The sequence below is a fragment of the Diadema setosum genome, chromosome 9, assembly GCF_964275005.1.
Source record: "Diadema setosum chromosome 9, eeDiaSeto1, whole genome shotgun sequence".
NCBI lineage: Eukaryota > Metazoa > Echinodermata > Echinoidea > Diadematoida > Diadematidae > Diadema > Diadema setosum.
The window spans coordinates 27,747,687-27,774,761 of record NC_092693.1 but is presented as its reverse complement, the minus strand read 5'-3'; the positions used below and the strand labels follow the sequence as shown (position 1 = coordinate 27,774,761).

At 40.0% G+C, this 27,075-nt stretch overlaps 1 protein-coding gene across 2 annotated transcripts in view; it reads left to right on the top strand.

The window, feature by feature from the left end:
* LOC140233464 (Y+L amino acid transporter 2-like) overlaps nucleotides 1-27,075 on the top strand; it is a 63,207-nt gene that overhangs the window by 29,831 nt on the left and 6,301 nt on the right. Inside the window, exons 1-7 of one of the 2 annotated variants that reach the window (XM_072313584.1) lie at nucleotides 2,921-3,659; nucleotides 12,970-13,095; nucleotides 16,420-16,516; nucleotides 17,434-17,478; nucleotides 18,185-18,308; nucleotides 18,662-18,765; nucleotides 19,318-19,414. In XM_072313584.1, the coding sequence (XP_072169685.1) occupies nucleotides 3,104-3,659; nucleotides 12,970-13,095; nucleotides 16,420-16,516; nucleotides 17,434-17,478; nucleotides 18,185-18,308; nucleotides 18,662-18,765; nucleotides 19,318-19,414 (1,149 nt within the window). In that variant the 5' untranslated portion in view covers nucleotides 2,921-3,103. Of the gene's footprint in view, nucleotides 1-2,920; nucleotides 3,660-12,969; nucleotides 13,096-16,419; nucleotides 16,517-17,433; nucleotides 17,479-18,184; nucleotides 18,309-18,661; nucleotides 18,766-19,317; nucleotides 19,415-27,075 lie in introns of those variants that run through there. The other variant, XM_072313583.1, reaches the window with a different exon arrangement.

Sequence of the window (27,075 nt, the reverse complement as noted above, 5' to 3'; positions counted from 1 at the left end):
ATGACATGGCGTAGACGCGTGATGTGAGGAACAATAATGCGTAACAATAGTCATGATAGTTCATGACTTTCTATCGCAGGCTGTGTTTCAGTTTCATCATGTAATGAATAATCTTCTAATGGTTTTGGAAGATGGTGACATGTGAAGGCTCCCACCCCCGCCCACAATTTTTGGGTTCACAGTACTATCCAGTATAGACGTATCATTTGAATAAAAAGTCATCGCTTTCAGCAAAGCGTTTATCTGGGGTTTCTCGTTGTTAGTAGTGTTGTGTGAAGTGCAGCCCACGTGTTATAGTAATATTCAGCTCATGAATAGACACAAGATTGTGACAGACCTATAGATGCTGCTATATTTAGATATTCATGAACAAGGATCTCCGCCTTGATAAGAAATTGTTATTAGTTATGGTTGACGAGGATGAAATAATGTTTCTGTACCAAATGCACACCTTCCTGACGTTGGACCCACTTTTCCTATAAAAGATCGATGGGGGACTGTGGTGCATCCTCACCAATTTAATGTCCAGCTTTTAGCGATGAAACGGCAGTCAATATCATAGTCGTATATGGCACAAAACTTTTGTGTGAGATAGATATCAATGGAGAAAAAAAAATAACCATATATCAGCTATATATATTCCTATAGGTGATTACACTGTGACATTGATGTTCTCACTCCATGATGTGACATGACATTTACATTTTTTTAGCTCACCTGAGCCAAAGGCTCAAGTGAGCTATTGCGATCGCCCTTCGTCCGGCGTCCGTCGTGCGTCGTGCGTCGTCCGTCGTGCGTCGTCCGTCGTCCGTCGTCCGTCGTGCGTAAACTTTTTACATTTTCATCTTCTTCTTGAAAACCCCAAGACCGATTTTCATCAAACTTGGCAGGTAGCATCCCTAGGGGGTTAGGAACTCAATTTGTTAAAATGGGCACCATGCCCCACCCAGGGGGCCCCCAAGGGGGCCCAACCCCCCCCCCCCATTAAGGAATCTGTAAAAATCTTCTTCTCTAAAACCAGAAGTGATAGAGCTAAGTGAATACTATGAGTTAGTACATTGATGACTGTAGTTTCAAGTTTGTTCATGGCAGAATCAGGGGTGCCCCCCTTGGGACCCAGGGGAGGGGTCCTAATGGGGCCTAAATTATACATTTTCATATTCTTCTTGAGAACCCCATGACCGATTTTCACCAAACTTGGCAGGTAGCATTCCTAGGGGGGTTAGGATCTCAATTTGTTAAAATGGGCACCATGCCCCACCCAGGGGCCCCAGGGGGCCCAAACCCCCCAAAATTAAGGAATCTGTAAAAATCTTCTTCTCTAGAACCAGAAGTGATAGAGCTACGTTAATACTATGAGTTAGTACATTGATGACTGTAGTTTCAAGTTTGTTCATAGCAAATCCAGGGGTGCCCCTCTTGGGGGCAGGGGGGGGGGTGGGAAGGTCCATGTAAATGGGGCCTGAATTGTACATTTTCAGCTTCTTCCTGAAAACCTCATGATGGATTTTCGTCAAACTTGGCAGGTAGCATCCCTAGGGGGTCAGGATCTCAATTTATCAAAATGGGCGCCATGCCCCACCCAGAGGGCCCCAGGGGGCCCCCAATCCCCCAAATTAAGGAATCATTAAAAAAAAAATGGGTCCTTATTGTACATTTTCATCTTCTACTTGAGAATGCCTGGTCAAATTTTAGTAGAGCTGTGAATGATTTAGATTAGTGACTGCGTGAAAGGTGAACTTGCGATACTCAGGTGAGCGCTATAGACCCGCGGGTCTCTTGTTTTGATTCAAATGAAAAATGCTTTAACCCTCGTTGCAATTTGAACCAGACGACACAGCATGGCCTGTGGGTCTATTGGATTCTTGCTCTCACACAGGCTACTAATAGGCCCCTGTATCATTCACTTGTGATTACGCTGTGAACATTGTCAGTCTTTCAAACTTATTTGACTTTTAAAAAGTGATGCATACAGGTGATGTGAATGTTTAGACAGCAGTGGTTGTGAATGTGATTATATAATTACAAATAAGAAGTGTAATGTGTTTATCAGTGTAAATTATGCAGTTGTATGACCATATTGTTATAGCACGGCGTTTGATTGACTCATATAATATGAAATAATATTCTATACTGCAACGTCAAACTTGCATAATTCAACTACGATAGGCCTATTTAGTAGTAGGCTACTAACGTTTGTATCATCTTGCCAAAATATTGTCATATCCTACACATTACGCATGCTTTACTATATTACCAACGTTATGCCTTGACGGATTTCGAAGGCATAAAGACATGCAAGAGTACATACGCAGTACATGACAAGTACTCAAGAGCTTTTCCCCAGTAACTGTGGGGAGGAGAAAAATCTCTTTGCAAGTATGGGTGGGTAGCTATCTTCCAGTCAGGCAGGTTCTACATTATCTAGTAATAACTCTAGTTTTTTATAATTTCAACATCTTGCAGTCTCTTCGAAAGAAGTTTTAAAACTTCACTTCTAGTTGTTCTACTTTTTTCTTATAAACATTTCAATCCATTGTGATGAATTCCTTTGAATCTGCGACGACTGGTTTCAAAGGCTACACCTCCGAAACTACGCGAGATATGCGCGCCATTCATGCTGTTAGACTCCAGATAACGGTACGCTCCGTGTATTGTCTTTGTGTGTGTCTGTGTGTGCATGTGTATAAAGTGTGTGGAGTGTGTGTGTGTGTGTGTTTGTGTGTGTGTCGTGTTTTCATTTTGTTGTTGTTGAGCGTGCTGACTGCCCGAACCCGCGTAATCCTGCGTTGCCGTAGCCGCGCCGACCTACTACTACTCATTCAGCACAATGGAATAATGTTGACATTTATTATTTCGCGCGCAATCCACGTGGCTGGAGAATAGAAGTTTTCTCTGCTTAGCGGTCCGTTATCAGTGCAGTGTCATTTTCTATACTGTCTACGATATTGACGTTGTTATCTCTTGACCAACTCGACATTGTCGTGCTGTGTAAGAAGATTCCGAAGATATTTTATTACTACAGACTTCATTCATTCAGCTGATAGCTTTGTCATCACATCGCCAGTAGATTTTCTGAAGGAGAGGAGATATCAAACGAAATATGGTTTTGAACCAAGGAGAAAATGGCCATGCAGCCGAAACTCCAGAGACTGGCGTGCTCAACCCAAGTCGCGGTGGAAAGGAGGCCGAGGCGACGGGGGACCAAGGTGAAGGGAGGGTCGACACCCATGACGACAGCCGAGTTCAACTCAAACCCCAGATCGGTCTCTTTAGTAGCAGCACTGTCATTATCGGCTGCATTGTCGGCTCTGGAATTTTTCTCTCCCCGACCAGCGTTTTGAAAAATTCTGGCTCCGTGGGTATGTCCCTTGTCGTGTGGATCGTTTCTGGTTTGTTTTCTCTAGTCGGAGCTCTGTGCTTTGCCGAACTCGGGACCACCATCCCGAAGAGTGGGGGAGAGTATGCATACATTATGGCCAGCTTCGGTGGTTTACCGGCATTCCTGCTGCTCTGGGTAACACTCATCATCATAAATCCTACTGGTCAGGCGATAGTAGCCCTCACATTTGCCGATTACGTCATTCAGCCCTTCTTCACGGAAGTCGACTGCCCAGCACCCGATAGCTTTGTCCGGATAGCGGCCATTCTGTGTCTTGGTAAGGCTTCACTCATTGTTGGTGTCATTGCTAAGGTCAAGGAATCTTGCCAGGAATCTTGGCATAAGTGCAACAGTTGAAAGTACAATTTAAGAAATTATATTGTTTCTAACGATTTTATTTATTTATTATTTTTTTTTTAATGATGTTTTGTACAATGTTATCTTCCGGGGAGGGGGTGGGGGATTATTTGATCATGCAGAAACACATCCTTTCATAGTATTTAATAAAATGTGACATTTAGTTTAGGGTCTGTACACTGTATGTGTGTCAGAAATGTAATGCATTGCCAAGTCAAGTGTTTTGCATGGGTGAAATTACGGAGTGAGAGTGAGACCATTCTTGGGAGGTACAGTGTATTCCCTTTTGGCCAAAATAGACAAGTAAATGACTTTCTCAAAATCTGTTTGACTGATGAAAAATCTGGGGGAAAATGGGACTTCTGCATGTATGTAGTGGAAGCTCTTTAATCTTGTATGAAGGTGCAGTAACTCTGATTACATTTGAATGTTGACAAATTGAAATGTCGTACCCCAATCAGCATAGAACATAATGCGGAATATTTAATGCTAAATTGGATGAGGGCATTTACAAATGTGTATGTTGTCAGTCTTATGTAAAAATTCTGATGAAATGTTATAAAGATGACCCCAGGATCAGACGATCAAGTGTTTTAAAATTGAAGAACAGTAATGTGGTTTCCTGTTCCACAAGAGCAACATGTGTTAGAGATAGCACTGCTCTCCCAGATAACTATCTTGCAGTATTGTCACACCATGTACCAACTTGTACCGGTACACTTGGAAGGAGAGTGATGTAGTGGGAAACCCTCAATATGAGCGCTGAGCAAAATTTGAATTCAACTCTGTGAAGATTCCAAGACATTAACCACAGTGCTCACATGTACTTAGTACAAAGTACATACAGTCTAGGACGTATTTGAGAGGTGATGATTATTCATCAAATTAATCATAAATATTATTACATTTCATCAACTTCCATTCAGACCTCAGACTGCAGTTGGGAAGTGTTTTGAACAGGTAATAAACTGGGGAAAGAAAACAGATGAACAGATGAAGTCAAAAAATCCATCAAGTTCACATACAGTCTGGAAACTAGGCTAATAGACTTTGGATGTGCATCAGGGTTAGGTGTCATCGCTTTGTTGCTTGGGAAGTCATGCAGTGATGGAGACTATATTAATTTTTAGAGAAGTGTTGAACACAAATAATTCAAGCCCTCCTCTTGTTGTTTTGCTAACTCTGCCAAACTTTGTGCATGAAAATTGCATCCGTTCTCCTCGCTCCTGTGACCCACAGAGAGTTCTGTATACAGTGAATCACATTAAGTCCATAGGAGAACCTGCATACAGCTGTCAGAGTTTCAAGTATTGTCCTTTCAGGCCAAGAGCTAAGAGAGGGCGTGTCAGAGCAAGGAGGTTCAAGAGAATGGAGTCACAATTGTCGTATTTCCTTTGAAGTTGCGTTCGATGCCGCCACTCGAAAGTATTTGAAGCATGTGGCAAACTGGATCTGCCACGCAGATAGGAAGACAATTAACTCATGTCTCATTGCATAATCATCAGCCACTTTCTAACGAAAATATGTCTTTGTGATGGTAATTACTTTTCGCCATCCCTACTTATAAAAGATAGGTGGTATATAATGGTAAAGACACGGGGATGCGCGAATAGAAATTGTGCAAAAAAGATGAAATGAAAATGAAAATTACTCGACTTGCCGTGCCCGGCCACTAATCTGATATATCTATTAATATAGAATTATACTCGAAGATTATTCCATATCAGTTTTATTTGGAGGAATTAAGTGGAAAAGTGATAAAACCGGCTTTCCGGGAGGGTACAGTTTTAAACACTTTCACATGATACAGCTCAGATTTACACTTTTGCACATATTTCTTGAAGGGATTGACCTTTGTTTAATGAGCTTTATCATTACGTGAGATTTCGTTTCATTTAATAGATAAACAAGCACAATATAGCCAACATTAAGTTAACAATCAAAATGAATCTTCAGATTGCTCAGCAAGACGGCGGCATCAAACCTTGTCACCAAAGGCACAGATGCACCTGTGGAATTCTTTTGTACATTAATAGAAAAGCGACAACTATTTGAATAATTACAACCAGTTGGAACTCCATCTCTTGAACCCCCTTGGTCAGAGTAATGATACCATGATGCCCTGTTGAAGACAAAGTTATCTTGAATCAAAGATGTGAAGCAAAACCTTTTTTTTGTCTGTGAAAATACTAAAGAAGTCAGAAAGTATTTAGAGATACCACTGAGGAATGTCTTCCTTGAGTGTTGTACATTTACAGTCTGTGTTGGGTGAATTTGATGTTGCTTGCCTAGGTGAGCAAGTGGAATGTGTTTGTTGATAAGCAGACCCCATAAGGAGACCCCTTGAAACATGAACAATTGATTGCTTTTGATCGCCAGGAGTAAAGGGAATTGTTTTCAAGATATTATATAGAAATATTTACATATATGTAAATACATGTTTGTTTGTTTAGGGAGAGAGGTGGTAGACAGGTCATTGTAGTCCTAGATAAGTTTTTACATTGGCCTATCAATCTACAGTTGTGATGGGTGTGCAATAGGTAGCCAAGGTTGGGATGTTTGTGTTTCTGATTTTGCCATTTGTGCAGTGAAATGGTCTTGATTAGATGCATCAGGAGATGTATTAGCCAAAATACTTTGTCACTCAGAATTCCATAAGGGAACACATTGCTAAAGCAATAAACATTATCTTTAGGTCCAGGATTTTAATAAAGTAGAAGTGTTACTCTTGAGTTAGGAAACGTTTACACATGAAACATTCCTTACCCTACTATATTAAATCATCTTTTTGTGTGTACTGTATGGCTTTTTGAATCCACATGGTTTGACTGCCTCGGTTGCGTGTGAATTGTATTTCCTCCTTTATGGGGTATACAGTGTATTTTTCACATCCGTGGCTATCTTTTCCCGTCCGTCGTATACTAGTATGGTATCAAGGAGCTATTACACACATAGCTCACATAGCTCCTTGGTCGTATGTTGTATTGCAGGATTCGTGCAGTGCTTGAGTAGCCACACGGATTAATGATTTGGAAGGGAATAACAAAACAAAATGGAAGATCACAGATCTAAAGAAAGATTATATAATTGAGGGACACCGAGTATCGTTTGTCATGTAGCACGTGTTGCCACACTGTGCAGTGTCTAGAGAGGTTTGTTCTTGTGTAGTTATCGGCATATTGGAAAGACCGAGCTCATGTATAAAAGCGGTTTCCACCATCATTTCACGTCACCCTCATTTCTGTGAAGGGAGTGGTCATGTTGATCAACAACGCTTGTGTACGCATAGGCTTTTCCCGCTGGAAGTGCATCACTAGAGTATACTAAGTAGTTCATTGTGTACATTGACTGTATATTAGCATTGGTTTCCGTTTCCAATACACTGTCTACGCACCTGTCTCCTTGCGCTATTAATTGTCACCATGGCGAATCTAGGCATGACGACATCGTCGGAGAACAGACCAGACACAGAGATCATGACCCATTACGGTGCGGGTGGCGAGCTAGCTAGGATAACGGCCATACCCTTGGCAGTGACTCGCATAGCTTGTCCTGTAATTACATGTAGGCCTACAGGAGACGTTCAACACGTGAAACGTCTCCCAGCTACATTGGGGGGGGGGGGGGGGGGGGGGTAAGTAGATGTGTATTGGTGAAGTTGAATCCGTATGATATAGAAATCTAATAAGTAATCATTTGATCCGTGAAGCTATTGAAAAAAAAAAAAAAATCGCATCCGGGAACAGTTACAGCTGCTGCAAAGTACACACGGGAGTGGTATACGCGCTTGTGGGAAGGTTGGTAAATCTCATGGTGTGTGGATTTTTTCTTCTTTTTAATCTTTTCGATGCCTCGAATTACTGTCTTGACGAAAAACAGACATAAGTCTCTCAGTTTATTACGCCCTTATTCATCGGTTTGTTTGTGTGTTTGTGTGGTGTTTTTTGTGTGTGTGTGTGTGTTTTTTAAGATAGGCATTTTTACTTCGTTAGTTATTCTAAGAATCAGGATCAAGGAGTTATGATGCTCACGAACACAGGAAGGGTCATAATCATGCTGTATGACGTAATGCTGAATCAGTGAACATGTACTTCACGCCGGTTGCTAGAAGGCATGGAGGAAATTGAGATTGACTGATTCATTTTCCACTATGCATTGTATGTAAATGGATGTAAGTTACATTGAAGTATTCAGTATTTCAAAGATAAATCTGATCAATGTGAGAAAAACAAAGGAAACAATTCTGGAGGGAAAAAAAAAGAAAAGAAAAAAAAGACACACTTAATCTTCATTATCGCATTGTGACTCCTCCTCCAGCCAGGCTATTTGTCGTAGAATCACACAACCTTTATTACAGCGATATGTAGCCATAAAAAAATTAATTCATTCAATGCTCTTGGTCAGTGAAGGCTTGTGGTTTCGAGATTTTCATGCATGCATCGCAACAAAGCATTTGCGATAACCGGTGTAATACTACGGCACGTGGTATGCGACCCTCCGCGTGCTGGCTTTAATTGCGTACACTTGGCATTAAACCAATCGTATCAGACTGGTATATCCGCCCTTGGGCCTAGTGGGCAGAGCATGGAGCTATTGTTAGTAGCTCCATGGGCAGAGGGAATCATGTACAGCATACTAGTATTGCATCAGACACAGCCGTACAAGTTTGCATTCCCACGCACCCAGCATGTAGCCTTATGTGTCCAGGCGGTAATTGCGTATCATTTCATAGTATAGACCGGTGATTACCCCGCTCTTCGGCGTCATGAAAGCACGACAGAGAAAAATGGGGGACAACGTTGCGTGTATCTCTCATGTCATGTCATGTTGTGATCAGGAGTTTGTTTTTTTTTTTTTTTTTGTTTCGGCAAGAAAAGCGGAAAATTCACGTTTCTGTTAGAGTGTATGTGCAGTTGACCATCTGAAATAAATACATTGTATTTTCGATTGATTGACGCATTCAGACAGAATCATGATGTCGTAAACTGCTGCGGTGTACAAAACCCAATGCTCTCTCTCTCTCCCTCTCTCTCTGTAAATTGTTCGGAGGCGTTATACCTTGTGTATGATTTTACAAGCTGTGTACTGGAAGGAGGTCGAAACATGTTTAAATTATGCGATCTTTCTTTCTCGGCATAACTTACATGTTTCTCTGATATTAATGTGACTAACAAAAGACAGGGAGGGAACATGCAAGTTATCATGAGTCGAGGAGAAGGTGCATTCCAATGTACATTTCAGTACTTTAGCAATGATTGACAGATGAGGTCGTCCGAGGAATATCGGTTTGCAAGGATTTTTTGTGGGCGTTCCCAAGTGATCTGAAGAAAAGTAGAAGAAAAATCGTTAAAAATATATGGAATGTTTCTAGATATTCGTTTCACCGCAAAATTGATGTTGAGGGTATCATAAATCAACACAAATCAACAATGATTTGGATTTCAGGGGCCCTTAAAGGTATAGTCTGCAGGTGGTAGATGAAATTAAGACGCGTCAGTAGATTTTTTTAATACCATTAATGATTAAAAGGTGGAACGCAGAAGCAAAAGCTTTCCTGTATGTAATGTATACCTGCGATGTATGTCCGTAGCATTTTTTATTAGTTCATCTTTCCAACATTCTTGTGCGGTTGATCGAAGGCTGAAGAGACTACTATTTAACTGCTGTTCTGTCACGTGATTATAACCTCTTTTATTCAGCTTTTAGTCGTTTGCGGGTGTGCATTAATTTCTTTTTAAAATCCAATTTTCATTGATTGAACGTTCTTTCTGATTGATTATGCGACACCGTCATTTCTCGTTGAATCACAGTGAACGATTTTGTTCCCAAAAGGGGCCGCACGTTTGTTTGTTTGTTTTTTTTACCCGCCGTTCACTTCTTCATTATATTAAAAAAGAAAAAAAAAAGAGAGCCAAGAATTTTGAATTTTGGGGTTATTTTCGAAATCACTATAGGCCCACAAAGATTTGCGTTCATTTCAGATAGAAAAAAAACAAAACAACACACAACAACGCGATGTCCTAATATTACACATACGATATTTTATATATATATATATATATATATATATATATATATATATATATATATATATATATATATATTGGGGGCGTAGAATGAAGAGCTTTGTAATTGAGGTCAGTGTTTTAAAGTAGTATTTCTTATTACGTCACTGATTTTTTTAATTTGTGGATGTTCTCAGGCCTATATACGCTGTCATGATCACTCGACCGACACGATGCGTCCGCAGACACATGCACCAGCATATCACGCGCTCGTCCTGGTCTCAGACTATCATAGCATAGGGTGATAAGCACAATCAGGGTAATGCAATCATGATTTTCTCACTTTAAAAAATTATAACTTCTAAAAGAATGCACCAACTGACTTCAAAATTCACATGTAGCATGCTGAGACATCAATAATCACATGTGGTAATGCAATAGCTAATTTCTTCTCATTTTTTCGGTAATTATTAAAGATTAATTACCGAAAAAGTCCCCCAAAACCCATGTAATGCATTAAAAAAAAGCGTTTTACAACTTATGTAAAATCAAGATTTGAGGTCCGAATTCTAAGTCTACCCCTATGTGTTTGGTATCAAATTAATGGATTTTTTCCTGGCATTGCTTGCATGCAATAAAAAACAGTGGTCCTTTCTGCTGGAGAAAGTTATGAGGTCTGTCGGAAGTCCCGTCAGGTATTGGAGTGTAATGCTGGCTTATTTTTGTGGCATTGTGACCTTTTAACCAATGCTGTACAGCTATACATGGAGAAACAGCTTATTTTTCTAGAAGTACTGAAGATGTTTGCCAATAAATGTTCAGCCAGTTTTGAGTTTTGAGCCATTTTCAGTGAGGTATATCCTAATTTGACTACTTAAAAAGAATCTTTTCCCCTTATTGAATATCCTTGTTGTTTTTGTTTTGTTTTGTTTTTTAGCCACGAATTGTACATAATCGTAGTAATCTATTGTGTGAAAATCTTATCAAATTTGAACAATAACAACCTATTTTTTTTTCTTTTTACAAATTGCTGAGGAAAAATAAGACTGATCTACGCCCATCTTCTACTGCATGAAGGTCATGATAAGTGTTCAATGTTCTTATTTCAATGCTTTTTCAATTTCTAAAGATATAAGCAAAAGCATAGATTTTGGCTTAATATGTTATTGTTTGAGTGTCACAGCTTGGATATCAACTCGAGTCATAATGGCCCGAATTCACGAAGGTGGTACAAATGAAACCATGGTTTAAACCATGGACAAAAACCATGGAATGCCAAGTGTCGCATGCGATATTTCGCTACGAAATCAGTTATTTCGTCGATGAAATGATTATTTTGTAAAGAAATGACAACATTTTGTAACTAAATGAACATTTCGTCCACGAAATGATAATTTCGTTAACGAAACAGTCATTTTGTCGACGAAATGACCAATTTCGTAACGAAATATTCTGTTTGACACTTGGCGCTCCATGGTTTTTGTCCATGGTTTAGACCATGGTTTTGTTTGTACCACCTTCGTGAATTCGGGCCAATAAGTCTCATATTCATTATTCTATCTGTGTTTACACATAAGAGAATGGATCCAAACGCTATGCGCACATTCAAGGTCAAACTGTACAGATACTTTTTTGATGTAAAATATCATATCTTCCAAAATACCAGCCCAAATTTCATAAAACTTTGTGATGATGGCTAGTATATGTCTGTTACCTATTCCTGAAAGTTTCACCTCTTCACTCTTTGGCAAATTAGTGAAATATTACAAAATATATAAAAGTGGTTTTATATGAATTCAAAGTGATGCCTACGATATTGATCATCCATTTTGAGTAGTGAAAATATGACATTAATTCCTATTTTGTGATATGTCAAGGCTATGTGCTAGTGGTGAATGAAAGGGGTATTTATCAGGAATATCTAAAAGCAATTTCAGATGAAAAAAAAAACATTCTCCTTTTTTTTTAATGAATTTTTCCAATATTAGTCATTTCAATGTAATTTGACACCCCTAATAAAAATACTAATTTATGCGCAGTTTAATGCAAAATTTTGACTCTTTCTTTACATGAAAAGAAAATTTGAACACTCAGCTACAACAAACAGTAAAAAACACATTTCACCAAGTTTTCTCATTTTTCCCCTGTTACGCATTTACATACCCTGATTGTGCTATTAACCATAGCCATCTATACGTCATGTATTTTATGCCGTTCAATTCACCTATTATCGTGACGTAAAAGTTCTACCGCCCTTGAAAGGAGTATATGTAGTGGTAGTGACATAGAAAAGTAGGTCTATATTTTACAGCCATCATCCTTTTTGCTCTGCGAGACAGCGTAAGGCTTGATATCTACCATTTGCATCAATGTTTCGCTCTTCAGGGATCCACTTGCTCGTAGTGTCATTGGTAGTACTGAGATGATAACAGTAATAATGTGTCTCTAGGACGTCATTAATCTCTTCCCTCAGGGTAGTATGGATGGTGATGTCAATGTCCGATGTACACGAAGACTCCCGCCATGCCGTAGGCGACAATACTTTGTCGGCGTGTTATCTTCTCCCTCACACTATTTTTTTTTTTTGATAGGTCAATTAACCTCTCCCTTTTTCGGTGTTAGCAGCTCACAAGCGAGATGTTGATCCGTGATTCTTTCTGCCTATTCGAGGAGGCGCTCTTAATGCATAACGAGGGTGCCGAAAAGTGTAGAAATGCACGCCATGAATAAGATTTTTGCCCAGGATTTCACAACAAAAGATTTGATCCATAGATTTGATGGTCTGGGCTATGTTGGTGAGTGTTTGATATTGAATTGTCGGTGTTAGCACCTTGAGTGATTTGGGAAGTGATACCGTAGCGTCAAAACAAATTACGAATAGCTTAAAACAGCAAAGCGAATGTACAATGTGTATCCACGTGCTGTTTAACTGTCAGGATCTTCACAAGTGTGCATCATTAGGATGCTTACGATACCTTGTACCTACACACATCCTGCCGAAGATCGAAAAACAATGGTCGAATAATCAATGATATTGTGTCGTTCAATTGCGCAAGGAGAGAAGTTTTTATTGAGGAAAGGGGCGGAATGGGCGACTCCATAGCAACATACATTGTAAGAGTGTTGCCTTTCAAGGACACGTATTGCCAGTTTGCTTGATAGGGTACTGAGTAACCTTAACTGTACTGTGACTTTTTTCTGCTTTCGTTTTTTTCTGTTCTCCAGCACTCCTAACTTTCGTGAACTCGTGGAGCGTGCCATGGGCGACGCGGGTCCAGGATGTATTCACGGTGGCCAAGATTATCGCTCTCCTGGTCATCATCGGCACCGGCCTGGTCAGGATCGCAATGGGTAGGCGTTAGGTCGCAGTGGATCGGGACCAACGATGCTGGGGAAAATGCTATCACCATCTGTTTAGTTAGAGATCACTGTCTTTAAGATTTATGTTCTTCTTCTACTTCCTGTCTTCTCCTCCTCCTCCTGCTCCTGCTCCTGCTTCTGCTCCTGCTCCTGCTCCTCTTCTTCCACTTCTTCTTCTTCTTCATCATCTCCTTCAGTGATGCTGTTGGTATCTTCGTTTCATGTTTGACATGCATCATGCATCACCCAAGAAGCTTAGATTAAGTTTAGATAATGAAATAGGGAATTCAATTGGCAGGGATCATTTTGTCATGAATATAATATGTCACCTATTTGTTTTGATAGAAAATGATATTTTGATGAGGACAGCTGTTAAAGTGAGGATTGCAGAGGGAGAGTCGCAGAGGGGAGGGGTCGGTAAGTGGTGTAGTGGTAGGAGATAGCATTGAGACGGGATGACAACAGACGAGAGATGCAGCGGAGAAGGGATCGCGGCGGATGAGGGATCACATCGGAGGAAGCGATGCCATGGCAACCGACGAGAATTCTCAACGTCGTAGCACTCTCACTCAGTGTTTTATAACCATGTTTTGTTCGAAAGTTGTTATAATAAACCGTATGATTATTGCAGTTATTATACTTAACAGTAAAATGAAAAACAAACAGACAAACAAACAAACCACACACACACCTGAATGGTTATGGCTGCACCTGACGTAGACATGCACTGTAATGATTGCATCTTGTAATTGTTGTGAATTAGAGCTTTATCAGAGTGGTGTCCAGTTGACGATGTGGTCGAATTTATCTAGGGTAACCTCTTCAGTGTTGGCACTGTTCTTCCAGAGGGTCCTGCCATGATTATGATCAAAAGTAAATGTATTACAAAGATAATGTTCTTTTTGTTGAACTGTATAATTCTGAATGATCTGCATTGCTGATTTTACGTTCTATCACCATTATCATTATTGCGATGTGATATGTTTGTGATAAAGTGAATATCGCCTTGATACAATACGTAATTGAGAACCAGTTGATGGTGAACTAAAGTGAATTTGGTAGGGCATTATCCTGCGCTGCACTTCTCTAAACTGGTAGAATTTATCACCTGTTAATTGGGTTCACTGCGTGATTGAGTAAAATCTGTCGTTAACTGAACTTGAGTGCAATTTATGGTAAGCGGAGATTTATATGATTAAGGCAGTCACCCATCTGTTTCTCTATGACAGGACTTTATTCGCATCTTTTACTTTCTTTCAATTCCCCTTTCTTTTCTTTTCTTTTTTTTTCCATTTGCATGCGCGATTTCCCTTGTGAATCCATCTTATTTTTAGTAACGACTCCAAACCGGAAAGAATGTCCTATCTGTACGCAGCGTGTGTCCATTAAAGTTGGCAAGACTGTGCTATACGTCCTTCCGTGTGTCTGTATACTCATGCTCAATGACTTTTTGTCCCGTTCAAGAAGTCACGACTAGTTTATTGCAGTGACATTATAGAGCAATAAAGAGATTAACTCATAAATTTAGATCAGCCCACCAGCAGGGTTCACAAAACGGTCACCTAAAATGCTGAAAATCACAGATTTTTAGCTCACCTGAGCCAAAGACTCAATGAAGCTATTGCGATCATTCATTGTCCGTCGTGCGTTGCGTGGTGTGTATAAACTTTGTAACATTTTCAACTCCTTGAAAATCCCGTGAAATGGTTTTATACCAAACTTGGCAGGTGACATCCCTGTAGTGAAAGGATCACAATTTGCTCAAAGGGCCACCACGATTTTTTTTTTTTTTTTTTTTTTTTTGGGGGGGGGGGGAGCAATTATCATTACTGGGGTCATCGAATAGGACAATTTCGCTGTAAGTAACGTTACATTTAAGCAAATTTACTTATTTGCTTTTACAACTGAAAATCTCTTCATTTCAAGTCAAAATCTTGTTACACCATGTTCATCTTTCTGAGGATTATGATATAGAAACGAATGAGTACAATTAAATAGTAGAGTTTCCATGGTAACTTTAATGGTCGGTTATGACCCTTACAAAAAATGACATGAGAAAAAATAAATGTCTTATGAAAAAGGTTTGCAAAAAATAATGTAAGTAACTACAAACACAAAGTTTCACACTAATTTCAATTCAAGCATCATAACAAAATGATGTTCCAGCAAATATTTTTAACATTTCGACAGGTAATTTTTTAGCTCGACTCCCAAAAGCATGGTTTAGTAACGTTACGGTCATCCAGAGTAACTCCGCAGGTCATTTCGCCCTTTTGTAATAGATAAAAATCACATGACCTCTGGAATGTAGAATGTTTTCATCTTTTTCACTTTAGCGATATCAAAGGCACTCGTTGTAATTAAATTTGCATTTAAATGAATTTAATTGTCTCCAGTTCCGCATGTACATTTCAAATGATGGTTTGAAATCTCGCAGAGATCAACGAAAATGAAAAATGAACTCTCCCGAATATGAAAGACCTTTATGATTTTTGAACATCCATGGCATTAGGTGATACTTAATTAAAGATGAACATCAAAAGACATATTTCTTTCAGTGATGTCATGTCCTCCTAATTACGGATTGCCCATTTTCTGTTTGTACAAATAGGCACCATGACTTCCCTTGGGCAGTCCCGCCTCCCAGATTTCTAAAATAGACAATCGCCTTTCTTCTCCACATACCTGGTATCTAACTTGAGTCGAATTGCTCAAAAAAGCTATGTCAACGTTTACCAACGTACCAACATAATTTCAAATTGCAAATACAATTTGTATGACCTATCAGACAATTTGCATTTGTATGGTAGTTGTGCCGACCCAGCAATATTTATAGGGGAAACAAGTGGTAGTAGTAGTAGTAGTAGTAGTAGTAGTAATAGTAATGATAATATTAAAATGATAATATAAATTATCGACCACAGACGCCATTTTCTGATACTTTGATTATAAACCACCGCATACACAGGAGTGATGATCCATGATAATCACCTCATCAGATCTCATAGCAGATGGTTATGACCAAAATCGCTCTTACATAATCATGATGATCATATAATTTTCTAATGCGTCCTATTGACCAGTCTTTTTGAATTTGCCCCGGTTTTCAGGTCAATTCAAACGTGGAACGGAATTGCGCTGCAAGGATTTATCGCAATTTCATTCGCCAGTGGTAATGTGTGTATAGCTGTATTTGCTTGTGGCTTGTTCGAATCTTGCAATGGTGTACCGGTACTCTTCTGATACTCTACACTGTACATGTATTCTTCAGTCTCTGCTTTACTGTATATTTTTTCCATGCTCATCTTCACACAGGTCATACCGAAAATTTCCAAGAACCTTTTAAGGGCAGTGCCAACGGACAGAGTATAGCCCTGGCGTTTTACGGAGGCCTGTTCGCCTATGCAGCTTGGTAAGCCGAAGGGATGCACGCTTGGTAGCTTTGCTATAACTGTTGCTCTTTTTGTTTGATTGTTTCTTTGTTTGTTTGTCCGTGGTCATAATATTTGGAAGTCTGCACAGATTTGTCGTTCATAGAACTGGCTGCTCTGAGAAGCGAGCAAAATATGAATGCGCATCGCCTTCGTGTTTTCTCTACCGAATCCGCACGTGATCTCTTATTAGCATTATTATTCACTGTAAGTAATCAAGAATATGGAACGATATTGATTGACAGAGAGAGCATTACCCTAGGTCCATTTAATTTTTTGTTCGTAGCGGTCAGCTAGTTGATAAAGAAACGAGCGTGATAAGGTCTTATCGAAGAATTTTCCAGGGTATATTTTGTGGAGGTCTTTCTTTCCGGCGATTTTATGCAGGCTGAACCGCAGGTTCGACCTCGTGTTGCGTTGTTATTTACCTCATAATGTACGCTAACGTCGTACCAGCGATATAGTTAAATGTTCAATTCCAAGACCAATATTTTTTGAACCCGCAGTGAAACAGAAAAGTGGATCGTCATAGTGATTTTGCTGAGCGGAATCCTGGTTAAAAACTAATAACATTCAATATCCTCATTTTGTTGATCTTCATACTTTGTCATATCTAAGCAGTGATTCCTGTGAATCATGCCATGACCAACTGGTCTAAGTTCCGATTTCCCACTGTTTGTTATATGATGATGATGATGATAATGATGATAATAATGAAATTGCATTTATATATAATAAGCACCATTTATCTGTAGAAACATTCGAAGTCGCCCGGCTCCCATAATGTGTCACACATCACTCACAAAGTTGCTGGAAAACATAAGTCTTCAGTTCAGATTTGAAGGTATTGAGGTTGTTATAATGGACGTGATTTTTTTTTTCTTCAATGACTTCACAGGAATTACCTGAACTACCTGACTGAAGAAATCAAGGAGCCAACGAAGTAAGACTTTATTGTTCTCTCTCTTTTTTTTTATTTCTTCATGCAAGTTTACCCGGGGTGGGAGAGGAGGGGACACACCTTCAACATTCAAATGACATTGGTCACATGACATTGGTCACATGACATCGGTCACGCAAATTAGATGTGATGATGTCGCCATTTTACAAATTTTCATTTGGTTCACACGTTTCTTACCTTATTTACAATGACATCCTCTGCAGTTATATGGGTGTGGATGTTGATTTGATAGTGTGTCATACTGAAGGAATATTCTTCTCGTATTTAAGTTTATTTTACCTCGTTTAAAACGAAGTCTTCTTCATGGAGATAAACGAGGTTCCCGTGTTAATGAAAGGCATTGAAGTATCGTGTTCGGTTTTTTTGTTTCACCAGTTTCGGTATCTATATCCCAATTTAGTATTCTTGAAAATTGTCAGTCAGGATACAAGAGAATCATCTTGAAGAGGAAAAATTGAACGAACTCGGCAAAACTTCAGCAAAATTTGTGATTATTAACATTCAGCCGCTCTTTATTACCTCCTATGAGAAGGGTCTTCTGAAGTCGGCACCCACATAGCACACCTTCCATTTGCCGGCATTGAAAATAAAATACCCTGTGTTCTCATCGAAGTATTAAAATAGAGATGTTCACAGTGACTGTGGAAATTAATGCTCTCATTTTCTTCCCTTTTGCTGTCTTGCTTAGAAATCTGCCCCGAGGTATCATGATTTCGTTGCCCATGGTAACGATTATCTACGTCCTGGCAAACGTGGCCTATTTCGCGGTACTCTCGCCCGATGAGCTGGCGGCTTCCAACGCCGTCGCTGTGGTGAGTTTCTCCCTCGCCGTTCTCGCTCTTTTTAGCCCGTCGTCTTTTGACCCTCTTTGTATATTGTATGATTTCCGTCAAGAAAAGCGACTTCTTGTATCCCGAGCGCTTATTCAATGAAACGACATGAAAATCTCACTCATTAACACAAAGATCTTGCAAGGCTTTGATGTATCTCATTGATTATTAAAGAAGACGATGCAGGATTTCTTGGTTTATCATCTTTTCAGTCTTGTAAGAAATATGTATGCTTAGTATGCAGTGACGCACTTTGAAGAGCTATGTAATAAGAAAGGTATGCGTGGTGTAGTTTGCTAATCGATTCGTTTCTTCTGCGTTGTTCATTTTGGTAGTCGTTTGGCCGGAAAGTGTTCGGCCCAATGGCGTGGATAATGCCAGTGTCCGTTGCCATGTCAACGTTTGGTGGTGTAAACGGTGGTTTCCTGTCTCTCTCCAGGTGAGTATCATCCTCCTTTTTTTAAACATTCTGCCATCTCTGATACCTCGTTTTACACGGCCGTAATGAAAACAAAAAAGCTCATTATTGTCGGCTTTTATGCATTATCATGATAAAGAATATCTTCTTTCAACTTAGTTGGGCACATGAAAGTTTCTTAGACAGTACCAAAAGGTATTGTTTCTAAACTTGCCAATTTCTCTCCTGACTGTATTATTACCATAAAACTCTACAAGTTCGAGGTGTGTAAGTGAATAGAAAACGTGACCATCACTAAGATTGTTTAAACAACCTGACTTGTTCTGTGATTAAGGAACTCTTCTAGAGAGATAAGCCAGCCAGATGGTGTATAATGAATCGGTTCAAAGCTTGTTCTGTGATTAAGAAACCCTTGAAAAGAGATAAGCCAGCCAGGTGATGTATTATAACTCATTAAACTATCTACCACTCTTTGGTGCCAATCTCACGCTCTTTGCTCCTCCTCCCCCCCCCCCCCCCCCCATCTCTCTCTCTCTCTCTCTCTCTCTCTCCTGTCTCATTCTCGAACCACAGGTTGTTCTTTGTGGGAGCTCGAGAGGGCCAGCTACCGGAATGGCTGGCAATGATTCAAGTCAGCCGCAAGACGCCCATGCCTTCACTAGTCTTCACGGTAATAAATCTATGCACAATTCATTTTTTTGCCGAACGGAATAACGTATCTATATTAATGATCTGTGAAGGTAGACTCCAATCATTCATTGCAAGAAGAACAAAATAGATTGATGATGGTTATGTTGCTTTTATTCTTATTCTCATGATTATTATTATTGGTTTTCTTAATTATATCTATTACTGTTACTGTATTACTGTGATTGTAAAAGTTAGTTTTGATGAGTTGTGCGTGTAGTAGTAGTAATAGTAGTAGTAGGGGGAGGAGTAGGGGGTGTTATTTACCCAGATATCATATTCAGTGTGTTAGTACAATTCATTCATAGGAGATCCTGCATGCCCATGATATCGCCCCAGCATTGCTCTCTATCAATTTATAACTCTGGGTCAGGAGGGGCATATAGTGGCCAAAATATTTCGTTGCAGGGATGCACGCATGGAACACGATTTAAACCTTGTATCTCGTATCAGTATGTCCAGAGCCTTTGCCAGTATACCAAAGCGGCCATAATAAATGAGTCGTGACAGACGAAAAAGGGTGACTTTCTGTCGTAGCACAAGATGGATCTTAGATTAGGAGCAACATCATTCATCCTGATTTGTACCCATCGGATATTTCTGTAACTCTATTACAAGGATATAAATGCATTTTGTGCAACCACTATAAAGCGAATAACAAACCTGTAGAACTGTTCGGATTTTCTCATGTGGAATTGTATTTTACTCGTCTCAGGAATGCAATGTTATTGTGGGGTGGTGCGTGAGCGTGTTCACGTATTTTCATGATGTTTGTGGCCCATTTTTTTTTTTTTTTTTATTTTAGATTGTGTAAGTGTGCACGTATATTTTGGTTTTTGTGATGAAGCATGGCAGACTTGAGATTTCTCTGAAACAGACTTTGATTATTGTCAATTTTGCTCTTTTCTGGGTGCCCACACCCACACAACGGTATAATCTCACAATCAAATTCAGTGGTGTGTGGTAGGACAAACGTTTGGCGATGCCCGGAACGGCATATAGGGGGACAATCAGCTTAACTTTCTCGTCTCCACGCTTAGGGTTCTTAACCTTCTTGTATGTGTGTGTGTGTGTGTGTGTGTGTGTGTGTGTGTGCGTTTGTGTGTATGTTTGTATGTGTGTGCAAACCACACGCATACTTATACGGATTAGTCTCGCATTTGTCAGTTCGAGAGTGAGTCGCCCCAGCGTGAGGCGGGCAGGTAGTCACCTGTCCCCACGTGACAGTGTCTGCTTTTCGTCCAGCGGAACGGGCATCATGCTATATGCCGGTAGCCGACCTTAGTTCTTCATGGACGCACAAGTCTGTCTGGCTGAGCGATGGAAGCTCTCATTCGGAAAAAGGAGGAATTAATTTAGAAGACACGTGGTGTTTTGGACACCTGATATGTCCTCTCGAATTTCAGATAGTGACTAGGCAAGTTTTCACATCGCAACATTCAGTCTGCGAAGGGATTAAATGGACTGGAAAAGTAACCTTCAGTGTTAAGCCGTCTGGAAAATAGTTCAATTACCTTTGAAGAATAAAAATGACATTCGTGAAACACTAATCGTCTCTCATTGTCATAAAAGTTACATTCATTATTGTCTGCATGCAGGAGTGTAGACAGCCTCGTAAAAGAGGGCTGGTACGTGTTTTTTTATTACAGGAAAACGAGATGTTATCGATCAAACACAAAATGTGCAAGATTGTGAAATAACGGTAGACCGACACACTCATGTATGCACAGTGTAGAATAACGTCTCTTAAATTTAGGAAAGATTTCTGTAAGAAGTCTTTGTTAACGACAAAGAAACTGAGTATTGTGTTGCTTGCATGTTTTGGCACACTATAGCCCTCCACATAATATGCGATTCTGCCCAATGAGGTGTGCGCGTCTTCAAGTAACGTGGTAACGCACCTTGATTGTCAAATAATTGATGTAACTTTCGAAACCGATTCTGCGGTTCCATGCCGACGGAACCCTAGTATTTGCTGAACCATTCACAGTTCAGCGGAACCAGTTTACGCTTCGTGATAACACCAGCTACATTATTGGGTGGAAATGGCAAACGATCGCCCCGGAAGTCGTTGCACGTGTTAGCAGCTTGATCAGAGAACTGGGACGATAGGAAACGATGCTTTGTTTTGTCACAGCTGGTCCTTATCACAAAATTCCAACGTGCGAGAAATCGATTGTTCGGTGGCTTTCTGCACGTAGAATATTGGGAACAGCGTGCCAAGCTATGGTTACCTAGTAACCTTCAAACATGGAGTGGATAGATCAATCTTCAATAACATGTTCACTCCTTTGCAACTGATTGACAAATTGCCCTACATCGACGTAAAATAAGCACTGAATTGATCAGTGTTTTAGTAGTAGCCATGATAAAAAATCATGGGCGTACATACTCGAGCAGGATTCGATCAAAATTCACACTGATCAATTCAGTGCTTATTTTACGTCGATGTAGGGCAATTTGTCAATCAGTTGCAATGAAAACATCTCGACGGAAGAATTTCATGAATTTGAATAACAAAGCAGTACCTGCTGCATGCTATAAGGATTAGAACCAACACTTGCTGTCGGGCGAAAGCTCGGTGGTCTAGTGGAGATGACGCCTGTCCGGTGATCAGGAGGTCGTAGGTTCGAATCCTGCTCGAGTATGTACGCCCATGATTTTTTATCATGGCTACTACTAAAACACTGATCAATTCAGTGCTTATTTTACGTCGATGTAGGGCAATTTGTCAATCAGTTGCAATGAAAACATCTCGACGGAAGAATTTCATGAATTTGAATAACAAAGCAGTACCTGCTGCATGCTATAAGGATTAGAACCAACACTTGCTGTCGGGCGAAAGCTCGGTGGTCTAGTGGAGATGACGCCTGTCCGGTGATCAGGAGGTCGTAGGTTCGAATCCTGCTCGAGTATGTACGCCCATGATTTTTTATCATGGCTACTACTAAAACACTGATCAATTCAGTGCTTATTTTACGTCGATGTAGGGCAATTTGTCAATCAGTTGCAATGAAAACATCTCGACGGAAGAATTTCATGAATTTGAATGTTCACTCCTTGTGTAAATTGTCTTTATCAAAAGTGGAAGCGAAATGAGACGGTAGTATAAAATTCATCAAAGTCGAACTTAAGTTTAGATAATTATGTAATCTGAAAGTTCGGAATGCTGTGAAAACCATTTGGGTTAATTCTGTTTATTTTGGAAATATTCGTATACGGGCATTTGGAGGACTTCTTGGGCGATGACCCCATGACCTTATCTAACCGGTCAATGTCATTTTGACCGATTTTACTGTTTCATCGTGAAAATCTGGTACCGATCTGTTTTGGGTATTTTTATACCCCCACCGCGATGTTGGGCGGGCGGGCGGTCGGTCGGTCTGTTGCAAGATCTTGCGTCGCGAACTCCTCCTACAGTTTTGAAGCAATTTAAATGAAACTTAGGGTAAATGATGATATTGAGGTATAGATGTGCGAGACGTGTTTTTTGTGTTTGTCGGACAATGCGTTGCCATGGTAACCATAATTTTACCAAAACCTTGTGGTTGAATAACGTCCATACTATTTCAGCAATCAATTTCAAAATTAGTACCTATGATGATCTATAGGTGTAGTTAAGCAAGACACTCGTTGTGTTTGTACTTGACAAAGCGTTGCCATGGTAACCGCATGTTTTCTTCGAAATCTTGTGGAGTGAACAACTTCCACAGTTTTGAAGCAATTGAAATCAAATTTGGTAGGCATTATGGCCTTGAGGCATAGATGTGGAACACATAATTTTTGTGTTTGTCGGACAAAGCGTTGCCATGGTAACCATAATTTTACCAAAACCTTGTGGATTGAATAACTTCGACATCATTCAAGCAATTAAAGTCAAATTTAGTATGTATGATGATCTAGAAGTGTAGTTATGCAAGACACCAATGTGTTAATATAAGAAAAATGTGTTGCCATGATAACCCACTCATTTTTGTATCAAATTGAACCATTTAATCTATGAAGGTGAAATTTGGTGTGTATGATGCTCTTTAAGTGTAGTTTTGCAAAATGTCCTTTGTATTTGTATCGGACAATGCTTTGCCATGGTAACCGCATTTTTTTTTTTGTAATCCTGTGGAGTGAACTTCTTCCACAGTTTTCAACCAATTGAAACCAAATTTGGTAGGCATTATGGCCCTGAGGTATAGATGTGGAACACATAATTTTTGTGTTTGTCATACAAACCATTGCCATGGTAACCACAATTTTACCAAAACCTTGCAGATCGAATAACTTTTCCATCATTCAAGCAATTAAAGTCAAATTTAGTATGTATCATGATCTAGAAGTGTAGTTTTGCAAGACACCAATGTGTTACTTTAAGGAAAATGTGTTGCCATGGTAACCACTCATTTTTGGATCAAAATAAACCATTCAAGCTATGAAGGTCAAATTTGGTGTGTATGATGGTCTTTAAGTGTAGTGATGCTGGGGGAAAGCATGTTTCCATTTGCTGTAAGTTTTATACTCAGTGTCAACTCTGTAATTGTACAGCAAACTAAAATTATTCTGTTTCCAATTCGACAAGTGCACAAACTTGGTATTAACGTCATTGCCCTCATGACATCACATACTATAAAGCAACACTACGGGCGGGGGTATTGATCACCTTCAGTGATAATTCTAGTTTGTTTGTTTTTAAGCATTTTCGTGTAATTTTGTAGTCTTATTTATTTCAATTTCTTTAAATTGCCAACTAAGTGCAACACGGTCGGGTCATGTACTATTTTCGTCTGTTGTTTGATTTGATGCATCTTCCAATCTTTCTTCCTGTCATCTAAAGCACCGTTTCCGTTCCTCCTGTACTCGGAGGTCAACTGTTTGTTTGTTTGTTTTGTTTGTTTGTTCATTTTCCATCTGAGAAGATGGCTGGATAGCCCATATTCAGCTATGTTAAGCTGGTCTTCCATGGGGTCCAGTTGGATGTGAGGTGGGACCACTTCACCGGGTTAAACACCCTACTCTTTGCGATGAACGAACGAAGCGGGATCTTTTACGTGCATAAGTTGTTACTCTCTCATACACGGGACCTCCATTTTATGTCCTATCCGAGGGACAGAGTGTTTTGCCTCTTGCTAGAGGGGACGGTATGCTTACACACAACATTGCTCAGTCCAGACTCGGGTTCGAACCCGGGCCGCGTGATCGTGAGGCAGACGCGCTACCGACTGAGCCAACTCACCGCCCTACGATGCTCAAAAGTTTTTTGGCAAAATTTTTGTGAGATTGGTGGAGTGATACAAGAGAAAAGATGCAAATTCGGCCTACATGTCAATCCGCCTTAACTTTGCCGAAGAAGTTTTAAGTTCAAAATTTTGAGGAGAAATCGGTCACTTACGCCAATTCGACGACGCGGCAATGGGGGGATGCTCTGCGCATGCGCGAGACGGTTCCCATTGTCCAACCCGGGATGCGATTTTTTTTTTAGACGGCACAGTTTGGGGCATGGCGCGTATTAAACCTATGGGAAACACGTTGGGTTAGGGTTAGGGTTTAGGGTTAGGGTTAGGTTTAGGGTTAGGGTTAGGGTCCCCAATCTGTGCCGTCTAGGGATCGGGAGGAGGCGCGTCAAAGGCGCCGTCAGACTGGCAAAAGATCGAAAAGTTTGGGCCATTGGTACGCGCGCAAGCAAGAGTGTGCCGTCCGATGGCTAGTGATTGTTACGTAACAATGCACATCTGTACATGACAATGGCCTCGCGCTCCCAAGGCACCGCCCGCAAACAGATTGAGAAGTTTCGCGGGAAGTTTACGGTCACACTGGCAAAACTTCAAGATTTTAAAGATCGTGATCTTAAACTTCTCTATTTTTTGCCAGTCTGACCAAGGAGGTTTTATACATGGAGTTCCGACTGGCTGTAATTATTCAAACAGTTGTCAGATTTCTATTGATGTACAAAAGAATTCCACAGGTGCCTTTGATAATCGATGTTCGACGCCGCCGTCTTGCTGAGCAATCTGAAGATTTATTTTGAACGTATCATAATGTTGGCCATATTTTGCCTATTTATACATTAAATGAAATGAAATTTCACTTAATGATAAAGCATGTAAAACAAAGTCAATTCAGTCCAGAAATTTGCACAAAAGTGTAAATCAGAGCTGTATCATGTGAAAATGTTTAAAACTGTACCATCCTGGAAAGCTGGTTTTATCACTTTTCGGCTTAATTTCCCCAATTAAAAGTAATATGGAATAATCTTCAAGTATAATTCTTTATTGATAGATATATCAGATTAGTGCCCACATATGCCAAGTCGAGTAATTTTCAGCTTTATTTCAGCATTTTTTGCTCAATTTCTGTTCGCGCATCCTCGTGCCTGTACCACCTACCTTTTATTAAGAAGGGGTAGCGAAAAGTAATTACCATCACAAAGACATAATTATCTTCCTTTGAAAGTGGTTGGTGATTATGCAATGAGACACTAGTCAATTGTCTTCCTATCTGTGAGGCAGCTCCAGTTTAGCACATACTTAAAATATTTCTTAGTGGCGGCATCAAACATGAGATCAAAGGGAATAAAACTGTTGTTACTAGTACTCCATGTATAAAACCTCCTTGGTCTGACCGCGCCTTTTAAACAATGGAAATAGCTGTCTCGCGCATGTGCAGATTACCATTTTGTTTTTTGCATATTAGCGTTGTCTTAGCGTTTTCGTCGCGGATCTAAAGCTCGCAAGTAATGCCGTTGCAATAGTGTGGTAGGGTTCGACATAACACGTTCGATTTTCCTGGGCATCTTGTACTGTGGCAAAGGAGAGAGATACGGTAGAGGATTGCGGGTGCGTGTATGTGTGTGTGTGTCTGTGTCTGTGTCTGTGTCTGTGTGTGTCTGTATTTTAAGTACAGGATATGAAAGACAAAACATTTCGAGCCGTCTCACCGATTGTTTTGGCCCTACCAGTGTGATTGTATATATATTTTTCATTCGTTCTATTACAGATTTTGCAGGTATCAAACGAAGCAGATAGCCATTTGCTGTGGAAGAGAATTCTATATTTGTGTGTGCCAGTACAGATTATAGTGTAACGTTTTTATCGACATTCTCTTTTGGTCTTTGGGAGGTATACAATAACAGGTTTTGTGACAGTAAGTTGATAACGAGTTTGTCAAAGGGTTAAGTTATCCTACTAAATAAAAGAAAGAAAGAAAAGTTGGGAGCACAGTGACAATTAGTTGACCATTGTCCAGGACAAGGACATGAAAAGGGGGAAGTAGTAGATGGCAAAAGTGGTAGTTATAAGTTAAAGTGGGGATCCTAAAACGGGCGATGTACCCCATTCCCTTGCTAATCACTGGCCTGTTCTTCCCGCGATAACGTGTGTTTTCCGTGTAATTCTGTAAAGGTAAATAATATACGCACATCGCTCGTATAGCTATGTGTCTGTTATGTTGGTTTATGGCCTTTTTTTTTGTATTCTTTTCTTTTTTATTGTGTATTTGTAGTCCCTTTTGGGGTCGTTTTGTTTTTCGGTGTGCGTCATAGTGTTTGTTTTGTTTTATTTCTCGTTTTTTGACGCTCTGTCCCGTCCTGACAAATTAAAATATATTTGTCAGTATTGTCTAAAGACGCACGTGAGAAGACCTCCCTGTACGTGAGGG